The sequence below is a fragment of the Diadema antillarum genome, unplaced genomic scaffold (genome assembly GCF_040938485.1).
Source record: "Diadema antillarum isolate AM-2024a unplaced genomic scaffold, OU_Dant_1.0 seq00000839_RagTag, whole genome shotgun sequence".
NCBI lineage: Eukaryota > Metazoa > Echinodermata > Echinoidea > Diadematoida > Diadematidae > Diadema > Diadema antillarum.
In genome coordinates, this window is record NW_027271715.1 from 522,480 (window position 1) to 545,569 (window position 23,090).

At 41.2% G+C, this 23,090-nt stretch overlaps 1 protein-coding gene across 1 annotated transcript; it reads left to right on the forward strand.

Annotated features, from left to right (window-relative positions):
- The first annotated feature begins 545 nt into the window (after positions 1–545).
- LOC139740168 (retinol dehydrogenase 11-like) lies at positions 546–14,895 on the forward strand. Its single transcript, XM_071650756.1, has 5 exons — positions 546–759; positions 6,903–7,145; positions 10,601–10,810; positions 11,565–11,754; positions 14,244–14,895. The coding sequence occupies exons 1-5, from the start codon at positions 546–548 to the stop codon at positions 14,449–14,451; spliced, it is 1,065 nt and encodes a 354-aa protein (XP_071506857.1). The 3' UTR covers positions 14,452–14,895.
- The last annotated feature ends 8,195 nt before the right edge of the window (positions 14,896–23,090 follow it).

Genomic DNA, 23,090 nt, shown 5'->3' on the forward strand with positions numbered 1-23,090 from the left:
ATAGGCCTGGCAGTCGACGTCTGGAATCAGTTTGATGGTGGCCATAATGTTATGTATTACACTCTAAGGTATGGCGCTCCCCCTCCCCCTCCCCCACCCCTTCACTCAATGAACCTTTTTAAAACTTAATACACGTATATCCCTTTCTTGAGTGAGGGAGGTGAGTAAACATTATGAACGTGATACACGCTTAAGATTTGCCCTCACTGTCTGAGTACCCACAATACATCACTGACCAAAGTCCAACTCAAAACCATCTTTCTTTAACTAGACGTAAACAAATACTCGATCTTGAAAATGAAAGTGAAACCGACTTTTCAACTTTTCAACTCGCACTTCCAGATGTCCAGGATAAAATATGGCTTAACACCATAAAATTGGAAAGCTGAAATAAGCTTATATACTCAGTAAAGTATTTCCGACTTGATGAATGCACTTCCAAACGCCTGGTGCAAAGGTTTACACTCGAACGGCATTTTCATGATTATAATATCCGGCTAATAAAGGTCAAGTTAAACAGCAGCGGATCCGTGCAGATGATCGCAATGGAGGCTGCCAAAGCAGTGCTCGTGTTTTGCAAAGATCTACTCCAGCAGGAGGCCGAGTGGTTCCAGGCCGCCTCTCTCCCGGTGAAAATCGCTGTAAGTAGCGCTGGTGTTTTGGCTGCCACTTACGGAGTGTGGTATGCATGGTTCTTTAGTGGCGTACGGCGTGTGAGGAGCAGCGTTCGTTTGGATGGCAAGACAGTTATCATTACTGGTAAATCAAAACTCCACATTTATGAAGTCTACAATAGATCTAATGCGAACTGATTTGACATTGCATTTCACCTATCCTATTAGCATTGTATAGATAGCAGGTATATCCACAGGCCTGATACAGTGCCTTGTTTTTAACAACACAAAACAGAAATAATGTAGACATGCTAGAGGCCGGCATATGATTCTACAGGACGCATGAGGAAGTGTATTCAAATTTTTTATTCCTGAGCCCTGTTTTGAAGAGTTATGATTGATTATATGAATTAGTTGATTTCTATGGTTAGTCTATGGCAGCCTGCGTGGTAAGGAAATTTAGAATCGATTATATATTTTGATAAAATGGGAACCTGAATTCATGGGCCTGAATTCACGAAGGTACACAATCTTTGTCCATGGTTTAAACCATGGACAAAGATCGTAGTTTTGTATGGGCCGCTAAATGTCGCATGGCCTATTTCGTTATGAAATCTGTCCTTTCGTCAACGAAATAGGCCATGCGACACCAGTGGCGTCCCATACAAAACTACGGTCTTTGTCCATGGTTTAAACCTTGGACAAAGATTGTAGCCTACCGCCTTCGTAAATTCGGGCCAATGAGTTGAAGTATTAGCTGAACTTTAGGGTGAGGAGTGCTTTACACACTGCTTTCAGACACCAATCTCTCTATTGGTCCTATCCTCTATATCTCAACACGTTTGCCACCGCTGTCCATTAGTTTAGTATATTTCATACAATAATTTATAAATCGACCCATGCATGCCACTCCCTCCTTTAAGGAGACCTGCGGGTGATATTCAGACTTTTATACTTGACGACATGTAACTATGAAATGGCTATACAGAGGTTCAGTATTTACAGTGATTGGGATGAAGAATAAGAATGTTTTCAAAATGTATAACAAATCATAATGAATAAGGACGATGACATGGCAGAGTCATCATAGGAATACATGATTTGGTGCTCAAGGAAGCAGAAAAAAAAATCTACACAGGTGACCTTGTTAAGCAAGCCGTATTGTCATGGAATTACATTTCTACATTTCTGAAATATATTATGAGCCTCTATGTCATCATCCTTGTTAAGTGTAATTTGTTTCGGGGGTTTTCAGAGTATTGGTTTCTCCGCTCAAGGGTCACAATATATTCCACAAATCTATACATTGAGCTGTCGATGTATGTACTACATAATATAAAATTATGAATATTGTCTGGAAGCCCCCATTCACACACAAACTCGACCTCCGCACGAGTACATAAAAAAAGCTAATTTGCCTTGAGAGTTTCGATAAGGGAATGTTGCAGTTGCAGTATAGCATGATCATGAGTCATTATGCGGATATATCTGCAATATAATAGGCCCTATCTACGATCACAGACGCCCAATGAATAAAACATTATCTCAAGGAACCCAGTGACGCACCTAAAACACTCAAAGCCCGAAGTAGACAAAGAGCATGTTAACATCTATCCACGAAACCTTTCATCGGTATGGGCGAACCTTTGATTCGTGCCATTTCTACACTGAACTCCGCGGACCTATTATCGTGCCAAATGCATGTTTGCTTATCTGCTGGTATGAAATGAACAAAAGACATTGGAATGCACCTTCCCTGAGGCAGAGTAGAACTTGCATGTTTCCCTGCAATGCAAATTTGTTAGTCAAGGCCGTGTCACACCTTTCCGGGCAAGCTACGCGGGCTTGTGGCAAGGAGGTATTTTCCAGCACGCAGGAGATTTTCCGCGGGCGAACAAGAATGTTTGCAAGTTTCGCACTTGTTTCTTACCTACTAAACGCGTGCTACTTAGCTTTTGCTTGCGTGCATTCCGCGTGACCTGCGTGAGAGCTTTGAAACCGATCCCTTTTCTGTTACGAGCGACTTATGGGTACTGAGAAGTACCTGCGTTGGAGTTGCCTGCGAGGTGCTGCCGGTAAGGGTCTCCTACTGGTGTTCTGCGTGTACCTCTGCAAGCGAACCCCCACGACTCACTCAGAACAAATTTTGAGCATGCTCATGCAAGGCCTTGTCATACCGTATCTGGGAAGGTTTTGCGGCTTGACTTGCGTCGAAACAAATTTGCTACCCGGAGCTCTTCGCAGTTGGTCCGCACTTGACAGTACCTATAGCGCGTATCTCGCCTGTAGTTGCCAGGAGGTGCGCACGCAAGTCAGATTTAATCGCTGCCAAGTTTTGAGCATGACCAAAACTTTTTGCGGGTGAGTCGCGGAGATGCCCGGAGAGGTCCACGCAGAACGCCAGTAGGAGGCCCTTAGCGGCAGCACTTCGCAGGCAACTACCACGCAGGTACTTCGCAGTCCCCACATGCAGCCATGATAATGACATTCCGTGGGACTTTTGCAATTCCTTCAGAGGAATTCCTTCACTGAGTTGTCAGCCCCCACGCGACTGGTACACAGGTCACACAGTTTGATAAAAGTGGCTGAGCTTTAAAATGATTTTTCCGTAAAAGATTGATTAGATATTACAGATTCTGGTTGTAACCCGTCAGTGTAATGAACAAAGTATGACATCACGGTATATTTAGAGGAAACAAAATCAAACATTAGGGCCTACATAGCATGCGATTCAGATAACGAAACCATACACACTGTTTATTACGGACATGGCTACTTGACTGCTTGACCAGTATTTCCTATCACCTACTTGAAAAAAAAAATATTACTGAGGTGTTTCCTTTTGGAGGATACAGAGCCATTATTAAGTTAGCTCATGGCAATTGCGAAATTAAGAAATAAAATGTATTAGAGTCTTTAAACGAGACTACGACCCAGACGCATTGTCTGATCATTCAACTTTAACCCTTTCTTCACCAATGAGCCCATTGTGCACACATTTCGCATGCAAACCTAATGGACCGATAATCAATATGGCACGCAAAGGGTTAAAGAAAAAACCAATGTGTGCCTGAATACGTGTTTTCAGCCATCAATTCAACAAACCATGGACTACATGCTTCTGAAGTGCGGGGTGGGGGGGGGGGGGCAATCAATCATTTGCCCCCTACCCCCCCCCCCCCCCCCCCCCCCCGAAAAGATTTCACTTTTTCTTGCTCGGGTATAGAGCCTACTAGGCACTAGGTCTAAAAGGGTAAGATCCAGTCCAAATTAGACTGATGCGAAAGAGTAAATATAATGAGTTCAATGGTAAAATATTGATCGGAATCGGCTGAAAATAAGAGAGTTGTGACATTTTGACGTTTCGTTAATTGTTCAGGAAACAGTTCTTGAACGGTCAATATGAATAATTATGCAGATGGTAAAGTGAGCATGTCATCACAACTTGCCATACAGTTTGTACAAAAAGTTTTAAATTTCCATACAGTTTTTCATTCACACGCAGTTATGTCCGAGGCTCAAATCCTTGTATAAATATCTAACTGATTACCATTCTGAAGTTATTCAACCAGGAGTAGCATCATGTTTCAGATTTCAATGACAGAAACATTGAATTTTTGTCATTTTTATCTTCTGTACGCGATCGAATGAAAATTATCATTAGTGTATTATATGGCATTGTTAGCTCATAAAAATGATTTGCAGGTTCATATCCACTGTACAAGAACTCTTTTACAGAAATTAGCAAAATTTCAAAATGTCATAACTTCCTTAGTTTTCATCCAATTTCAGTCAAATTTTTATCGTTGAACTTGTAAGATTTTGCTTTTTTTCATCAGATTGGATTTTCCTCTCTACTAAGTGAATTGCTGGAATTTGTGGGATAGCAACTGATGTGTCACATGCGAGGACAGATAAAAATCAGTCCGAATCTCTCGTGAACTATATAACTCAATTAACATCACGTCAGAACACCAACATTGGTTAACCTTATTCGCTGTACTCGTAATAATGATGATAATACTAATAATGATAATGAAAGTGATAATCATGAGAAGAAGAATAAGAATAAGAATGAGAATAAGAAATGATTAGAGCGCTTAATACTGACGTTAAAGCGCATACTCGTACTCCTATATATTATACTTTACTCAGTTTGCACATTCAGTCGTGTGATATTCATGTCACTCGCAGATGCATGCAAAGATTTATCTACGATTGTATTAGGGGATAAACGAAAAGCACTTGGTTTCACAAACCGCTTCTGTATGCAAACTTACAGGATTTGCGTTTGATACGAAAACATGCAAAGAAAGTTTTGTAGGTCTTAATTTACCTAGTGTCGAGCTATAGATGCCCCTTTTGGCGTTATTACTATAGCTATAGTTCCTAGCCCATAGCTCTTGGGCTCTGTAAATCGTGGGCTCATGGGCCTTTTTGTCTCGCCCACCGGAGGTGAAGGCGAGACTAATAAGGGATCCAAATGGCGTCCGTCCGTCGTCCGTCCGTCGTCCGTCGTCCGTCACAACTATGATGTTAAAGTTTACCTGCAAGACTCTTAGGATGCATAACTTGGCAACTGTTACAGCAATGGCAGCCACACTTGGGTGATAGAAGCACTAGGGGTATCTTCATGTTATGGTGTTGTCGGAGGTCATGTGATGATGTCAAAGGTCATTTGAGGTCATACATTAAAGAGTATGTGCAAGACTCGCTTTTCTATGTTAAAGTTTACCTGCAAGACTCTCTTTTGACAAATAACTTCACATAGGTTGCTTGGATTACAATCTAACTTGGGTCATAGATGCACTGGGGGTACCTTCATGTTATGGTGCCGTTGGAGGTCACAGGATAAGGTCAAAGGTCATTTGAGGTCATACGTTAAAGTTTACTTGCAAGACTCTCTTATCACACGTAACTCGACACATGTTGCTACAATGGCAATCGAACTTGGGTGATGGATGCACTGGGGGTACCTTCATGTTATGGTGCCGTTGGAGGTCACAGGATAAGGTCAAAGGTCGTTTGAGGTCATATGTTAAAGTTTACTTGCAAGACTCTCTTATCACACGTAACTCGACACATGTTGCTACAATGGCAATCAAACTTGGGTGATGGATGCACTGGGGGTACCTTCATGTTATGGTGCCGTTGGAGGTCACAGGATAAGGCCAAAGGTCATTTGAGGTCATACGTTAAAGTTTACTTGCAAGACTCTCTTATCACACGTAACTCGACACAAGTTGCTACAATGGCAATCAAACTTGGGTGATGGATGCACTGGGAGTACCTTCATGTTATGGTGTCGTAAGAGGTCACATGATAAGGTAAAAGGTCATTTGAGGTCATACGTTAAAGTTTACTTGCAAGACTCTCTTATCACACGTAACTCGACACATGTTGCTACAATGGCAATCAAACTTGGGTGATGGATGCACTGGGAGTACCTTCATGTTATGGTGTCGTAAGAGGTCACATGATAAGGTTAAAGCTCATTTGAGGTCATACGTTAAAGTTTACTTGCAAGACTGTCACAGACAGGGGTCAACGAACTTTGAGGGCCCAATGTTAAGTTTTTATGGCGCGTTTTGATTATGGCTCATAACTTTTGATCACTTTGTCTGTTTGTGACCAAACTTGGATGGTAGATGTCCCTTGGGGAGGTGAAGGTCATCACAAGGTCAAAGGTCACATACAGGGGTCAACAAACTTTTAGGGCCCAATGTTAGGTTTTTATGGCGCATTTTGATTATCGCTCATAACTTTTGATCCCTTTGTCCCTTTGTGACCAAACTTGGATTGTAGATGTCCCTTGGGGAGGTGAAGGTCATCACAAGGTCAAAGGTCACAGAGAGGGGTCAACAAATTTTTAGGGCCCAATGTTAAGTTTTTTTAGGGCGCGTTTTGATTGTGGTTCAGAACTTTTGCTCCCTATGTCCGTTTGTGACCAAACTTGGACGGTAGATGTCTCTGGGGGAATTAAAGGTCATCACAAGGTCAAAGGTCACAGAAAGGGGTCAACAAATTTTTAGGGCCCATTAAGTTTTTATGGCGCGTTTCGATTATGGCTCATAACTTTTGCTCCCTATGTCCGTTTGCGACCAAATTTCGATGGTAAATGTCCCTTGGGGAGTTGAAGGTCACCACAAGGTCAAAGGTCATAGGCGGGTCAATGAACTTCTGGGAGTTAAAAAAATGTTAATTTCTTGTACGCGAATGGGCGAGACACAATTTGGCACTTGCCTTGTTTAATGTCCCGCTCGTGGGCTATTTTCCCCCTCCTCCCAGGTGCCAATGCTGGCATTGGACGCGAGACGGCCGTGGACCTAGCCAGCCGAGGGGCGCGGGTTATCATGGCTTGTCGCAACCCGACCAAAGCCCAAGCAGCTCTGGTAGAGGTCCGCCAGAGATCAGGAAGCGACAACGTGGTCTTCAAACAGGTGGACACGTCCGACCTCAAGTCAGTTCGAGCTTTCGCTGATCAGATCTTGAAGGAGGAGGACCGACTCGATATCCTCATCAACAATGCAGGTGATTGAAAAATTCTTTTATTTGCTTGGCTCATTATTGACTTCAACATAGGCATTGGTACTCTACTGGCAGTCTTAACCATCTTCATCAACATATAAATATGTATATATATTAGAAGACGTTACATGTAATCAAATAAAGACGAACAAACAATTCAATTTTTTAGTTCTTCATTGGTCAAACACCATTCAAACAAGACCATACTCCTAACGGCATTTTATTACATAATAATGATTGTTATAATTTGAAACCTGACCGGAGGTCCCAGTCAGGTTTCAGACCACAGAGCCGGAGACCCTCAGCATGCTCTACATGCTGTGTTTGAGCGGAAGGAGCCGATTGCATGGCCACCAGCGAGAAGTGATAAGTGGGAGCTTTTTGACATCAAGCTTGCGGGAGTTTTGAAAGTGGAATTGGCTGGGAGTGTTGAAAAGAAGATGCGTATGTTTGAGGGGTTGTGTTATGGGACTTGTGCAGAAAAGTTTGGGATAAAGCCTGTGGGTAGTGGAGGTGTGGGGAATGTGGAGGGGGATCTTGGAAAGTCAGGGTCGAGGAGGCAGCGTCTGATGGCCCAATTGAGGGCGGAGAAGAAGAGCTTGCGGCGTAGGTGGAGGCAGGCAGATGGGGAAAGGGCTAGTCTGAAGGGTCTGTATGAGGACCTGAAGAAGCGGTATGCGAATGTTAGGAGGGCTGAATATCAGTGTAGGAAGCGGAGGAGGAGGAAGAGGGAGAGGAGGGAGTTCTATAAGAATCCGCACAAATTCACAAAGAGGTTGTTCGAGGAAGGGGTCTCAGGAAGTTTGGAGGTGTCGAAAGAAGAGCTCGAGAAGCATCTGAAGGTCACATACTGTGATGGAAGGAGAGAGAAGCCTTTCGTTAGGGTGGCAGGGCTATTGAGGCCACAGGAGCCAGAGGTCAGCTTTGATTTGAGTGAGATGAAGTTGTGGGAGGTTGAAGCCGCAGTTAGGAAGGCCCGAGCTGGTAGGGCAGCTGGGCAGAATGGCTTGTCCTACAAGCTGTTCAAGTACTGTCCTCGTGTCCGAAGGGTGCTGTGGCGGATCCTAGGGGTGCTATGGCGGGAGCGGATTGTTCCAGTCAGCTGGTGTGTGGCAGAAGGGGTATATATCCCAAAGGAGAGGGACGCCAAAGGCATTGGCCAGTTTAGTCCGATTTCGCTTCTTAACTTGGATGGTAAGATCTTCCTTAGTATCCTAGCGAGGCGGTTGTCAGAGTTTGTTATGAAGAACAAGTTTGTGGACACCTCTGTACAGAAGGCAGGGATCCTGGGTTTCCCTGGATGCACAGAACATGTCCGGATTATTTGAGAGTCAATACAGAGGTGCAAACGTGAGAAGGAGGATGTGGATGTCATCTGGTTGGATCTTGCAAATGCATATGGATCAGTTCCTCACAGGTATCTCAGCTTTGCTCTTGAGTTTTTCTGGGTCCCTAGGGTGATCCGGGAGATGGTGCAGAGCTACTACAGCCAGTTCAGGATGAGATTCACGACCCAGACTTACACAACAGAATGGCAAGCGCTAGAAATTGGCATCCCTATGGGGTGTCCAGTCTCACTGCTGCTGTTTGTCTTTGGGATGGAAGTGTTAACCCAGTGTGTGGCCCCGAGAATTGAAGGGTTGACGCTGGCTGCAGAAGTGGTTGTGCCTTCGATTAGGGCTTTCATGGATGATCTCACAATCGTGTCTGGTAAGGAGACCCAGGTTGAAGATGGCCTCCATAGGTTAGAGGAGTTGGTGGCCTGGACACGGATGAAGTTCAAGGCCAAGAAGAGCCGCTCAGTGTCAGTGCGGAAGGGGAAGGTGGTCGCAAGGAGATTTCAGATTGGGGGAGAAGATATCCCTCAGGTCACTGAGCAGGGGGTAAAGAGCCTTGAGCTGTGGTATGAGGGCAAGTTGAATAATAGGCACCGAGGAGTTCAGATCTATGACAAAGTGGTGGAGTGGTTGAAGAGGGTGGACAGGGCGCTCATCCCTGGGAATGCAAAGGTGTGGCGCTGCCAGTTTGGCTTGCTACCACGGATCATGTGGCAACTGCAGGCATACGAGGTGGCAGTGTCCAGGGTTGAGAGGATGCAGCAGAAGATGAACTCGTACTACCGGAAGTGGTTAGGCGTTCCAAGAATGCTTACAGATCTGGCATTCTTTTGCAGATCACGCAAGTTGCAATAATTGCCTGTGACGTCAGTGATTGAGGAGTTTAAAGCTGGCAAGGTTAGGCTAGTGATGATGATGAGGGAGTCAAAGGACCAGACAATAGCAGGAGTTAGGCCATCGATCCGGACAGGGAGGAAGTGGAAGGCGGAGGAGGCAGCGGACGAGGCAGTGGCAATGGCAAATGGAAGGAGATGCAGGGTGCGGTTCAGGTGGGGCGGAAAGGGGTCGGGTTTCATCAGGGGGTTAGATGGTACAGCAAGCAAGGCAGGAAGAGTAGGAGGGAGTTGGCGGTGGAGGCGGTTAAGGAGAAGGAGTACCGCTTTGCCAAGGCTGTACAGCAGGGAGTGCAGGGAGCATGGACTCGATGGGAAGGGGTGGAGCAGAGGAAGGTGCACTCTTAAAACATCCGAGTCAGAACTGACCCGGAGCTGGGTCCGTTGGAGTCATACACCGTTCCGGGTCAGAAATGACAAGGAATGGGGTCAGATATTACCCATTCAGAGTCATGAATTGGGTCAGGGTGACCCCATTCGGGGTCTTCATGACCAAATTCCAAGTCATTTTGACCCGGAACGGTGTATGACCCCAACGGACACAGTTCCGGGTCAGTTCTGACTCGGATGTTTTAAGAGTGTGTCATGGAATTACCTTTGGTCAATGTCCTCTGGAGCTGTGCGCTTCATGATCAGTTCCACCTTTGATGTTTTGCCGTCTCCAGTAAATCTTCAGAGATGGGGTATTGTGGAGGATGGTGGATGCAGGGTTTGCAACAGGGCGAAGGGCTCACTAGAACACATTTTGTCAGCATGTGGAGATTTATTACAGGCCTATACATGGAGGCACAACCAGGTGTTGAAGGAGATGGCGGAGGTGGCGAGGGTGGTAGTGGAGGCAAGGAAGAAGAATGGGCCTCCTAGGGTGAGGGGAATCCGGTTTGTGAAGGAGTTGGTGAGATGCAGTGTGAGAAGGAAGGGTAAGAGGGATGATGTTGGAGGGATCTTAGCAGCGGGGGATGATTGGGAGGTGCGGGTAATGGATGAGGGGAACCGTACAGTGCCAGAGGAGGTGGTGGTGACTGCTCTTCGGCCGGACATGGTGCTGGTGGCTAGGTCTGTGTGCTGCTAACGACCCATTGGCATTGATGGAATTAACACCTTCCCGTCTATTATCCTTATTATCCTTGAATTCGGACCGATATACACATATGTCATGACGATAAATGCACTTGAACAATAGAAAGAAACAGAAGCAACACTTAATTCGATAAGTCAACCCATCCAGGTATCGGCTTGGCACGGAAAATGTTGACACCAGAAGGCTTCGACCTGGTCATGGCGACCAACCACGTGGGTCACTTCGTTCTCACCATGACACTGATTGACGTGCTAAAGAAGAGCGCCCCCAGTCGGATTATCAACGTCTCTTCAGCCGCTCATAAGGGGTACAACACTGATCAGCCTGGCATGGAATTCAGCGACAAATCGGGCAAAGGTTAGAAACAAACTGATCGAATCAATTAACAATGCCCAAAATGTTTGTCATCTTCAAGCGAATTTCTTGTCTCATTACGCATATCCAGGATTTCTGATCCATGACGTTTTGCCCCATGTATCTCCCAGTAGTTCTGCTCTGAATTCGCCCAGGGAGAAGCGATCGACAGATTACACTCAGTGCTGTCTGTAAGACGATTATTTCAAATTGAAAAGAAATTTTAATTTCATCTTCGACAAATATAAATTTTGAAAGAGTGAGCTTTGTTTGCTTCTTCGTTTCAACCCGTTTTCGTTTTGTAAAAAAAAAAGCATAGCAAAAAAAAAAACACACACATATAGCAGTCTCAAAGGACTTGCCCTAAGCTTTCCAACGCTTACTTTTGTGACAGAGAAGAATGACATGAATATTTTTGTTAATACAAGTGAACAGACTTTGTTACAGCAAAAACACAAATGATAAGATAGATAATGTAGATAATACTTACGCTGCAAGAATAGAAATTTATACTATGTTACATGATATAGGCTTATGCAGTGATCATCACAGTCATTTCTCCTCAATATTCTACGTAATTTCAGATGAATCTTTGGGATTGTCAATCGTAAAATCACCAGCATATTGAGAAAGCCAGGTTGCAAATAATTGTCCTTAAATCAAGCCATTATAATCTCGAAACAGTACCTTGTAGCTTTTATTTCAATACAGCCCTTATTGATTTCTTTCTTTGTTCGCTTTCATGTGTGTCTCACAGGGTTAGATGGCTTTCAATTTTACCTCAAAAGCAAACTGGCCAATGTGATTTTTTCCAAAGAGTTAGGGCGCCGCCTAGCGGGCACTGGTGTGACAGCTTACTCGCTGCACCCAGGGGCCATTTTCACCAGCATCTGGCCGACGCTAACGGACAAGCCGTGGCTGTATCACTTCCTGCGACCGTTTTTATGGTGAGTGTGATGTTGGGGTAAACTGACGGTATTCAGGTACAAGCAATACTGCGACTTTCAGCTTTGGTTTATTTTTTTTCTGTTTTATATCTGATAATCACAACACGTCAACGAGTAAAGGCAAGACTGGTGTCTATTGTGAAAATGTTGGAGTTTATCGTGTGCCTTCTTGCGTATACTGTATTTCCCACCCTTCAAGAGAAGATTGGATGATATTACGTTCAGAAGTGGAGTAGAAATCAGCACAAAACACACATACACACACACACACAATCGAAGCCCTAACAGAATGTTGCGGATTGTGAAATTTCGCTCTATTTTTTTTCCACACAATATATTTGCAAGCACCACGTGTCATATGAGGTGACGACATCATAAGCTCACAAGTGTTCCATGGGCCTACACATGAATTTTCTCTAAATTCTACAACAGTTTTATTTGTCGGAATTAAGTGGAAAAGTGATAAAACCGGTTTTCGAGGAGGGTGAAGATTTAAATACTTTCACATGATACAGCTCTGATTTACACTTTTGCAAATATTTCTGGTACAGATTGACTTTTGTTTAATGTGTTTTTAATTGAGATTTCGTTTCATTTAATAGATAAACAAGCAAAATATAGCCAACACTATGTTAACTTTCAAAATGAATCTTCCAGATTGCTCAGCAAGACGGCGGCATCAAACCCGGCGATCAAAGGCATCAATGCACCTGTAGAATTCTTTTGTACATCGATAGGAAAGTGACAGTTGGAACTCCATCTCTTAAACCTCCCTGGTATTACTCAACCCCTCGTCGAGGCGACGATTTCCCGACATACGGTGGATTGCTTTCCCTGTCCCGAAGTGGCCCGAAATTATACATTCTCACGATCTGGAGTTGTTGTCTAGATTCATCACCCGCTGTTGACCCAAGTTAACTAGATCACCACAACATAAACACTACCTAAAATCTGCCCTTGATATCATTATAATAGCTCCACCACTCAATATCAGTACACACAAATCCAAAATGTTTTACCAGTGTGGATATCATTTTGATGCCTACATTGATCACGTTGATGATATTTGTTTTCCATAGAATTCTATTTTCAGATGTTCATAGTCTAGATCTATGTACAAAACTATTCTTTTTCCAGTTGAAAAATTTTACTTGCTTGATAATGCTCCCTAAGGTATTACAATATCAATATAAACCCTTCAGCATGATAAACATAGCCATAAAATAAGTAAATTTTAACCATTATGCCGGTAACCGCTACTATATATACTGCCTTCTTACAAATTAAACCAGCTACTGGAAACAGTGCAGTGGAATAACTTTTGCATTTCACGTTATCACATACAATACATCGTAATTCAAATTGTTTACAAATAGCTCACGCTATGTAATAATGAGATGCTGTGCAAGTCATTTAAAATAGCTCATCATTTTACCACAACCACTTCTTGGCAAAGTACAGTTTTAAATATGATCACTCTACAATAATTTAGTGATGATACGGCAAAAGGATAAACAATAAAATCATTCACTGACAATTTGACTGATAACTAGAAGCTGCTGTCACTCGACTTCATCTCGTTGGCTCAAGCCGTTACCAGCAGGCCCTATAGCAGTCTAGCTGCATGCTGCAGCTGCTACAGACCCCAAAATATCGGTCTTGTCTCTCCAAAATCTAGGCTTCTAATAGTGACACAATTTTCCTATTACTATACCATTACGCCCTTCACAAAAATCATAAGCTACCACTGACAAACAAAAGGGAGTTATTCCGTCTACGAAATGATCATTTCGTTAACGAAGTGGTCATTTCGTCGACGAAATGAATGATTTCGTAACGAAATAGGCCATGCGACACTTGGCGCTCCATACAAATTGTCCATGGTTGAAACCATGGTTTCAATTGTACCACCTTCGTGAATTCGGGCCATAGGGATCAAAAGTGGGAAATGTTTTTTTTTCTAACTCGTAGTACTAAACTTTAAGTATTAGATGTTGACATTCGTTTGACACCGCATTAAATGCACACAGCAAAGTCTGAAAGGTGTTAGCACAAAAAAAAAACTCACAAAAAAAGTTTGTTTACCTTGAGAGAGATTTTCGAATGCTTCTTTACACTTCTCTAATAATGATGAAAAAATTCATACATTGTTTACAAACAAAGGAAGATTATTCTGAAGTGCATTAACAATAAATCTCTTTGCTGATGGGTCTGAAGAGAAGTTAGACTTATTTTCAAAGACTAGGCCTATGGTATAATTTTTCTCAGATAATGTATTTGATAATACAGATGTACATGTATGTCCGATGAGCACAAGTATCAGATTTTACTATATCTTACGAAAAAAAAAGTTGCTTTTTAACAGATGATCTTAAAATCATGTACGAGCTGATGACGAATAGATTATGTCACTAGTTAGCTATCTATGTTTATTTTAACCTCCTCTGTCCTAAGTTCAGTACTTTACTTTTCACACATTATTCATGTAGGCTCTGCTTGCTGACTGAGAAGGACGGAGCCCAGACAACAATCTACTGTGCCATTGACGAATCGGTCACACAACATAGCGGTGGATATTTCGCAAACTGTCAGCTGGCCAAGGAGTCTAAGTTAGCAAATGATATGGCTCTTACGAAACAGCTCTGGGATGTAAGCTGCGAAGCGACTGGCATCGACCCTAACGTACTTCGGGTCTGAGGTTTTTCACGTCTGACGAGCTCCCAGTCATCTTGTTATGCCAATTAGTTGTTAATCATTATCATTGTTATTATTATTATTATTATCATTATTATTATTATATTTTTGTTTTTCCTCTGATGTAAAACGTTTGTCGTGAAGTGAGGTTCTTCGTGATACACTAACGTCTTAGGTCCACGATGATCACAGCAATAAATGAAGGTTAGCTATAGAGAACTTTAAAGGACTTTAGGCCTTTTAAAATACAATTTACCATTGGGAGCAATGATATGAAAATGTTCAAGATATCACATTTGATGCATATGCGCATGTCAGTTGTACCATAAAACATCCTACCATGTAAAAACCTTGCAATAAAGCCTAAAATGTAAGGGGATATCACTATTTCTCTCACTAAACCATAACTTTGTCCTTTTTTTTGGAAATTTTTAAGAAGGTTTGTACCCTTGCTGTATATAAATTGTAAATTTATTTTTCTCCCTTTTGTACTTAAGATTTATATGGTAATTTGTAAGTGTTAAAACCGTACTAGTTGTGTATACAGTATGTTTGAATGTGATGTTTTCTTTGTATCTATTATGGTTATGATATTGTTCTGTTTATTTTAATGTATAATCTTTGTATATCTGTGTAATTCGACTTTTAGTCGCCCACTCAGATTTTTTTTTGATAAAGACCTTTTAATCAATCAATCAATCAATCAATCAATCAATCAAATCAATGAACTGTCCATAAAAACATTTTATTATAACTATTGTTCAAATTTTGCATATTAAACAATACTTAATATTAATCATACTGATTCAAATTTTTACATTGGTCGTTTCTTTCCCTAAGTCACATAAAAAGAACTATTATGAAGCACTAAAGCTGGACTTTTGTATCATCTACAAATGGCAAATGATGTTTTTAATCAGACTGCATCTAGCACAGGAATTTTTGTTTAGCTTCTTGTTTTCATTATGCCGAACAAAACCCTGATTTTTGCCAAAATCTTGATTTTCCGAAGCTTTGTAAACATTTTTCCAACTCAAAAGTGTATCTTTTTCCTTTATCCGTTTTGAGACTTGATAAAATTTGTGCTTTCTCCCCACGCCGAGCAGAGGAAGACTTTTTGCTCTGGCACTCTTCTGTTGACGAGGAATATTCTCACTTTCAGAGAAATTTGTTTTTGCACATTAAAGAAAATAATGCAACTACACCTCTCAAAAATCAAATTTCAAGAAACTAGTATAGCATGAAATATCAAACTCCGTATTTTCATTCTTGATTGTCCTCAGCAGGTTTCCTTTGTTTCCAGTGGATGACTTTATGGCGTCATTACACTGGTTTTAACCGAAAATAATGTTCCCCTATCAAAAATGGTCTCCGGTTTTTCGCAAAAAAAAGAGGTTTCCAGGCCTACAGAGTTACGCTAAAAAGACACATGAATTTCACACGTATCCTCTAAGAGAACTATTCCATTCTGACCTATTGTACCTATAATTCTGACCTATTGTTACGCTGTCATATATGGGGTACGAAATGTATTTAGTTTACTTGAAGCCAACTATTAGTATCAAATTTGTTAATTTTCTATTTCCAAACAAGTAGGTATTGAATTTGTTTTACGTAACCGCTAAAGAAGCGCTAATTGAATGCTTTGTTAATACATAAAACATGAGTTGTTTTTGGAATGGCTTGTTCCTTTTTACACATTCGTTAAAAATGTTCCAAGTAACTGGAATTGTGTACTCTAGTCTCCCTTTCCAGTGATTTGTTTTCAATCGAGGGATACAAATGCTGTAATCGGATTTGTTGCTTCTACAATATTCTAATGAGAGGTGTGGATTCATAATGTTATAAAACTTTGTGCATAAATAAGTTTTTCTGTTACCATATCCAGTTCAAATTGGCAAAACAATTTCTCTGTTAAATATCGTCTATTGACCATGAGGACTACTTTGAATGCTCGCTTTTGCAGCGAGCTGAGTTACTAAATATAATTATTCACCTACAAGAATTTGTTTTGCAGCCATAAGAATTGATACTTCTTTGAATTAAAAAAAAAAAATCATCTATTTCCATTTTTTATTCTAGAGGAGACTTTTGTTCATGCTCTTTTTTCGTGTGGTAACGAAGTTATCGAATGCGGTCGTTATATTCTGGGGCCCGAATTCACGAAGGTTGTAGAATCTTTGTCCATGGTTTTTTAAACCATGGACAAACGTATGGGGTGCCAAGTGTCGCATGGCCTATTTCGTAACGAAATAGGTCATGCGACACTTGGCGCCCCGTACAAAATTACAGTCTTTGTTCATGGTTTGAACCAAGGACAAAGATTGTGCCACTTTCGTGATAGGGTTTTTTATATCGGGACCATCACTTCTTTTAATCGAAATCATCCGAGAGTGTGTTTTCTTATTCAGCAATAAATGGCATAAATGAACCCGTATTGAAATTTCGCTGTAAAATGAGCGTCGTGGTTTTATTTTCAGCCGTTTGTATTCTTTGAGCGCTTCTCAGTGAGAACTTTCCCTCCCCCCCCCCCTCTCTCTCTCTCTCTCTCTCTCTCTCTATATATATATATATATATATATATATATATATATATAATTCCTATCTGTCTATGTCTCTGTCTGTCTTTACTTTGATATGCTCAATTATACAGAATGCTATGCTGTATCCCTTCAATTACGTCATAGGTTTCATTGACATAAGAAACAGTCAAATCTAAACTGAAAAATAAGTCTTATTCCCTACTCTCGATTGACAAGTTGAGAAAGGGTACCATCTGAACACTAGTATAATGATAACACTTTAAAGAATGTAATATATGTCATACATACATATTATACATATATAGGCCTATATATAGCAATAATAATGTCACAATAGAGGAATGCATTAAATGCCAATTGCCTTGATTTTAATTAAAAAATCCCAATTTTCGGGAGCCTCCCCCTTCGTCAGGGATGACAGTGCGAATGAATTTTCACAGTGAATTTGAATTAAAATCAAGGCAATTGGCATTTAATGCATTTCTCTATTGTGACATTATTATTGCTATTTCTAGTACTGCCAATACGCGGAGCAATTAGGGGAGGGCAACTACAATGTTTGGGCCTATATGTATGTATATATATATATATATATATATATATATATATATATATATATATACACGTATATGTATATGTGTGTATGTATATGCAGGCCTATATATACGAGTATATATATAACATAAATACATTTATGAAAACAGAAAAATTATAATTCGCAAATATACCGGGTTTTTCTTGAAGAAATTTTGGCTATTTGACAATGTCATCATTGTTACATAATATTATTTGAAATTCTGTTTTTGTGCTAGTTTATGTGCATTACTGCATTGAAAGAAAAGAGTGCAAAGAAAAAAGATACAAACAATGCAATAACGCCTTTAACATAGACTAGAAGCTGGGAGATGTCTCATAGCAGGTGAATTATCCGGAAACATTCACTTCCTCCCTTTGTCACGCTACTGTGATACCACAAAGCACACCTGCTTTTCAAAACAGTGATTTGCGATACATCCTATTCATTCCTTGGACGTTCATAGACAAACCTTGGTATAATCTGATCATGTTTTGCAAATTTCAGCAAAAATCCAAAGAGCTTACAATTCTTGGGCTTTTATTTCATTCATTTATCATCTATCGTTTGCACAAAATTCATTTTATCTATTCATACAGAGAAATTTCTGTGTCTAGATGGGCATAAGCTCTTTTCATCATGACTTTTTCATCAATAAAATCATTTCAGTGATATGTGACTTTTTTTTTACTTCGAGTGGGTTGTAAAAGGATGTATCTCGCTGAAGGAGACTGGGGTCGCCTCTGTCGCCATCCGTAGTTTCCGACCCAATTAAATATCATCTTAAAAGTCAATTACTTTTGACTCTTGTCAACTTGGAAAATGACATATCTTTATAGTGACCAATTATCTTCATAATTTGCACATTGCTCTAAAGTTTTCGACTTCGCTAGACCAATTGCAACAACAGACAACAGGAGAAAAGTTGTATGTATTCAATACCTTCTAATTTGTAAAAAAAAGTAACAAACTGGCAAAGCGTAGTCTTACATCATAGACATAAATATCAATTCAAACATGTCAAAGTTTCATGCATAAACCAATTTGTAAAACAGTTTTTCACATAACACCTTCCCTTACCCCCAACACGACATGAACACACACTAGCATGCTATCACTTATTTCTTTGTACGCAGTATATACAACACATTAACAAACCACCCGTTCACACATGATACAGAGGCCGATTCAAGTTTATGATTCCTTGAACTATTTTCAAGTTATTGATTAGATCGTATATGATGTATACCACTCACCAGTACTACGTTGCCTATCAAATAACCTCAATAAATGTTTGTAAGCACGACAAGCATTTTACCACCTTGCGTTTCCTACATGCATAATGATACCTGTATGATAGATACAAAGATGCGATGACGTAATAATCAAATCAATGGCTTACAGAATAGTAGAAGGCAATGGTAGGGTAAGAGGGAATTCCACAACTTGATTTGAAATTATGTCTTTCAATAGTTTATACGAAACCTGTGAATAGAAAACGAAGAAATTTACGATGGCAATTCACCTGAATTTTGCTATATTCAATGGCTTCGTCACCATGTTATTAGAATGCTAGAATTCACTTCATTAGAACAAGAGGTGTTCATTTGGTCTTTTGAATAATAGGTTGAGCTAATGACAATCACATTGAGATTTAAAATTCATCTTAATCAGTTTCAACAATTAATAGCCTGAAATCCTCTTCTTTTGGACAGCACAATTTAACAGTCTAATACCACACTGTCAATGTGTTATACACGGTGGTACTGCCATTTTTCTGGATGAACCATACGATACGACGTAGATATCATTCTTTCTTATCATTTTTTTCGGAGTGTATTTTGTGGGATGCACCACTGGCCACTGATGTCAATCTTCGAGAGAAAATGTAGTGTGATTTTTCATCTGACCAGAGGGAATAACATAGTAACACACATTATCAAAATATTGTTCTAAATAAATAACGGTCGTTGATTGGTCAAAATGCTATCACATGACTAACGCAGCAAGGATCGAAATCGGTATAATTCGAGGAGAGAAGTTCGGTCAGGTTACAGTACCGTATGTCCCAATAAAAAAAAAAATCACAACGGGACCCTCCGCAATGATATCTTTAAGAATAATGAATCAACCTAAATACAAATTCAGGGAATGAAACTATAACTTGTTGCCCACATCTTAGAGAAAATCCAGTTCAATTTGCTTCAGTGGTCAAAGAGAAATGAGGAGTTTTGTAGAGGATGTCAGAATTCTCTTCCCTCCAAGTTCTGTCTATTGTATTCACACACAAGAGCATCAAAGTTGCTAAACTTGGAAGAATCAGACTCATGACACGCTTTACAATAATCCACATTTCTCTGTGACCGCTTAACTAAATTGAATGGGGTTTCCTGCAAAATAGAGCTATTAAAGATGTTATATCTTAAGACTCTGAAGTAGCATTTAGATAGTTTAATCATATTGGGTGTTATCAATACGAAAATCTGATTGTAATTTTTTTGTGGGGGACATACTGTAAATACATGAAACTTCAGAATTTGCATGACTGCTGACTGGGTTAGAATGAAATGATGTGTATTTATGTAAAGTATGCAATATAACAAATATTTTCCTCATATATAATCGTACTTTAACCATGATAACACTGGACAGCCCCTTGGGCTGCTGGGAGTTGTTGTTGTTGTTGTTGTTGTTGTTGTTGTTGTTGTTGTTGTTGTTGTTGTTTTCATCGTTTCCCTTATCACTCTGCGCTTCGGGGAATATTACACCTCTACACAACAATCTCTGGAGTATTTGGCCTTAGTTCTCACTGCCTTGAACCTGGGATATCTCCATTGTAAGACGGACAAAATATAATGACCTCATGGAGTATTATCTCAGGCTTTTCAAAATTATCAGCAGCATGCGCTATCATGCAACACCCAATTTCATTATATGAGTACAAAATTGTGTAGGTTGATTTTTTTTTTTCAAAGACATGAATTAGAGCAAAATCAGACGTATGAGGTTTCAACGTCGAGTACAACGAAATCATAATACCACTATCTAATTTTAATGATGTTGATAGATGTAATTTTGGATGCCATTAATACTTGAGTTCTGTAAAAATCTGTGGTCAAATACACTTTTTTTTTACCATCAGGTAGCATTCCAGTGACTACTGCGTCTATCTCCTTATGGATGTCTGCTGTTGAATTTCAATGTAATTATCAAAATGAGTCGTATGGATGTATGGCAACATCGCTACTTGCAACTGGTCCGATCGTGGAGCACGGCACACAATAAACGACATGGTACACCAAATACTAACAAACATTAAGATAAGCTTAATCCATGACTCATGTAACTTTATATCAACTTTGATGAAAAGCACCAATTACAAATTCAACGTAGATACTATTTATAGTCACACATAAGTTACAAGTGAACGTACTTGACCGTATATGGCAAGTGATTATATAATAGTTTGCACTATGGCGAGCCAGGCAATAGAGCTCAACATATATTATGATAATGCGTTCTGTTTTGATTTGGCTGCAAGTAGCCGTCAGTCCCAACCTGTTGCTGAGGTCTACGATCAGTGGGTGAGGAAGTTGGGGATGCATAGCCGTCATTGGTATTCACGTAATCGGGTTCGTTGGAGGAACTGGTATGCGAAGGACCAGCATTACTCTCGTCTGAGATGCTCGGAAGCCGAAGGGGTGTCGGCAACACTGGCTTTGGAGAAAGAGGCCGGAGAGCTACTCTAGGTCTCTTGGTTGTCGAAGGTAGCTCGCTGCGAGGTGGAAGTGACGGCAGGGACGACATGGACGATGACGACTTTCGGGAGACATCCGTAGTGGATGATGCCGCTTGATTCGTCCTCAAATCCTGGACACTTGTGGGCGAGGAGGGTTGAGAGGAGAAGACATCATTCATTGTACTTGCGTCGAGGACATCGTAGTCAGAGCTATTTCTCACATCAGCGCTGTCGTTGTCATTGACTGGAGATCGACTTGGGGGTCGATCACGAAGACGCACCGTCTGGACTAGTCCATGGCCTGTGCTCCCATAAGTGATATTTGAGCTGTTGTCTGTATGTGCATTGCGCGACCGAGTATTGTTCACGTTACGCCCATTCCTGAAGTACCTCCTCTGTATGACGCGACTGCGCAGCAGACGCGGAAAGTTGCGTATGTTACGCAAAAGAGAGTAAGGCGCGTCGTAATGTCGTTCTGCTAGGTACTCGTAGCGCCTGTTGCCTGTAGCCTGCTGTAAGTGCTCGCTATTTTCGTCGTTCTGAGGAGTGCGGTCTTCCAAGGTACGACGATTCGATTTGTCATCCTTTTTATACACAATGTGACAAAACAAAAAGATGACGGTAAGAAGCAGTCCGAGAATAATACCACATAGAATCCATTCTTTGGTCGATAAAGGCCACAATACAAAGTCATCTTCTTCTGTCCCTTCGTTGGGTTGGTCTTTGCATTCTAACAAAGATGATGTGTGGTCTGTGTAGCAAGAAATCTGGGTAGAGGATCGTCGCAAGACACGAAGAACAGCGGGGTTGCTTTTTGTTGAATAGTTGGCGCCGTAATTAGGCTCGAAGAAGCACTCAACCGTAACAAAGTCATCATCTAACATGACTGTAGATAGTTCAAGTTTGCCATAGTATCCCGTAGTGCTTGCTATCGGTTTGCTAGAGATCGCATTCACACTCGCGTAATGCGTATGTACGATATACCAGGTGAATTCTCCGCTTGTGGGTTTTACGTTGTTTACATGGCAGAAAAAGATGGCATTGAAGCCTTCTTCGACGAAATTAATCTCCGGCTCCACCTTGACGATGGCAAGCGGTTTGTCAGTTTCGGAGCGGATCGAACATGATTCCATCACACCCCTCTTACCCAAAATCTCAAGGTTACAGGTGAAATTGGTACAACCTGCCCGATCCGAGGGTTCCAGTTTTCCTACGGCGCGATCTGACAATAAAACTTTGTTGGTTCCACGCAACTCCCTTCCGTCACAGTACAAGTGAACGTGTGTATCAATGCTGTTGTACTTATCAGGCCACCTACACGTTGCCTGAGCTTCCATCTCGTCTGAGGGAGCGGTGCCCGTGGGGTAGTAAGACAACTCACAGCAGATATTTTCTGAGCAATCTTCTGATGTAATCGGTGTGGGGTTTGTACCTCTTGGAAGCACCGTCAGCCTCGCCGAAGCCAATATATTGGTCTCGTTTTTGCAGATGTAGTTACCAGCGTCTTCTTCGGAGACATTGTCGATGACGATGGTGTAGACGTGATGCATACGGTCGATCTCGACGCTGTAGTGGTTCATGTTGATACCACAAGTTCTCCGTAGTAAATCGTTTCGAGATATATAGAGGAAGCAGCCACTGGACTCGAAGAGCCACCAGATGACGTCGTACCGAGAAGCGAGGTTCAGGTCGCATGAGAATCGGGCCGTGTCTCCGGCAACCACCGTGGCGTCACGGGGGCCTTTCTCCACCACCGTGTACGGCTTCCAGTTTGCCACCGCTCCTT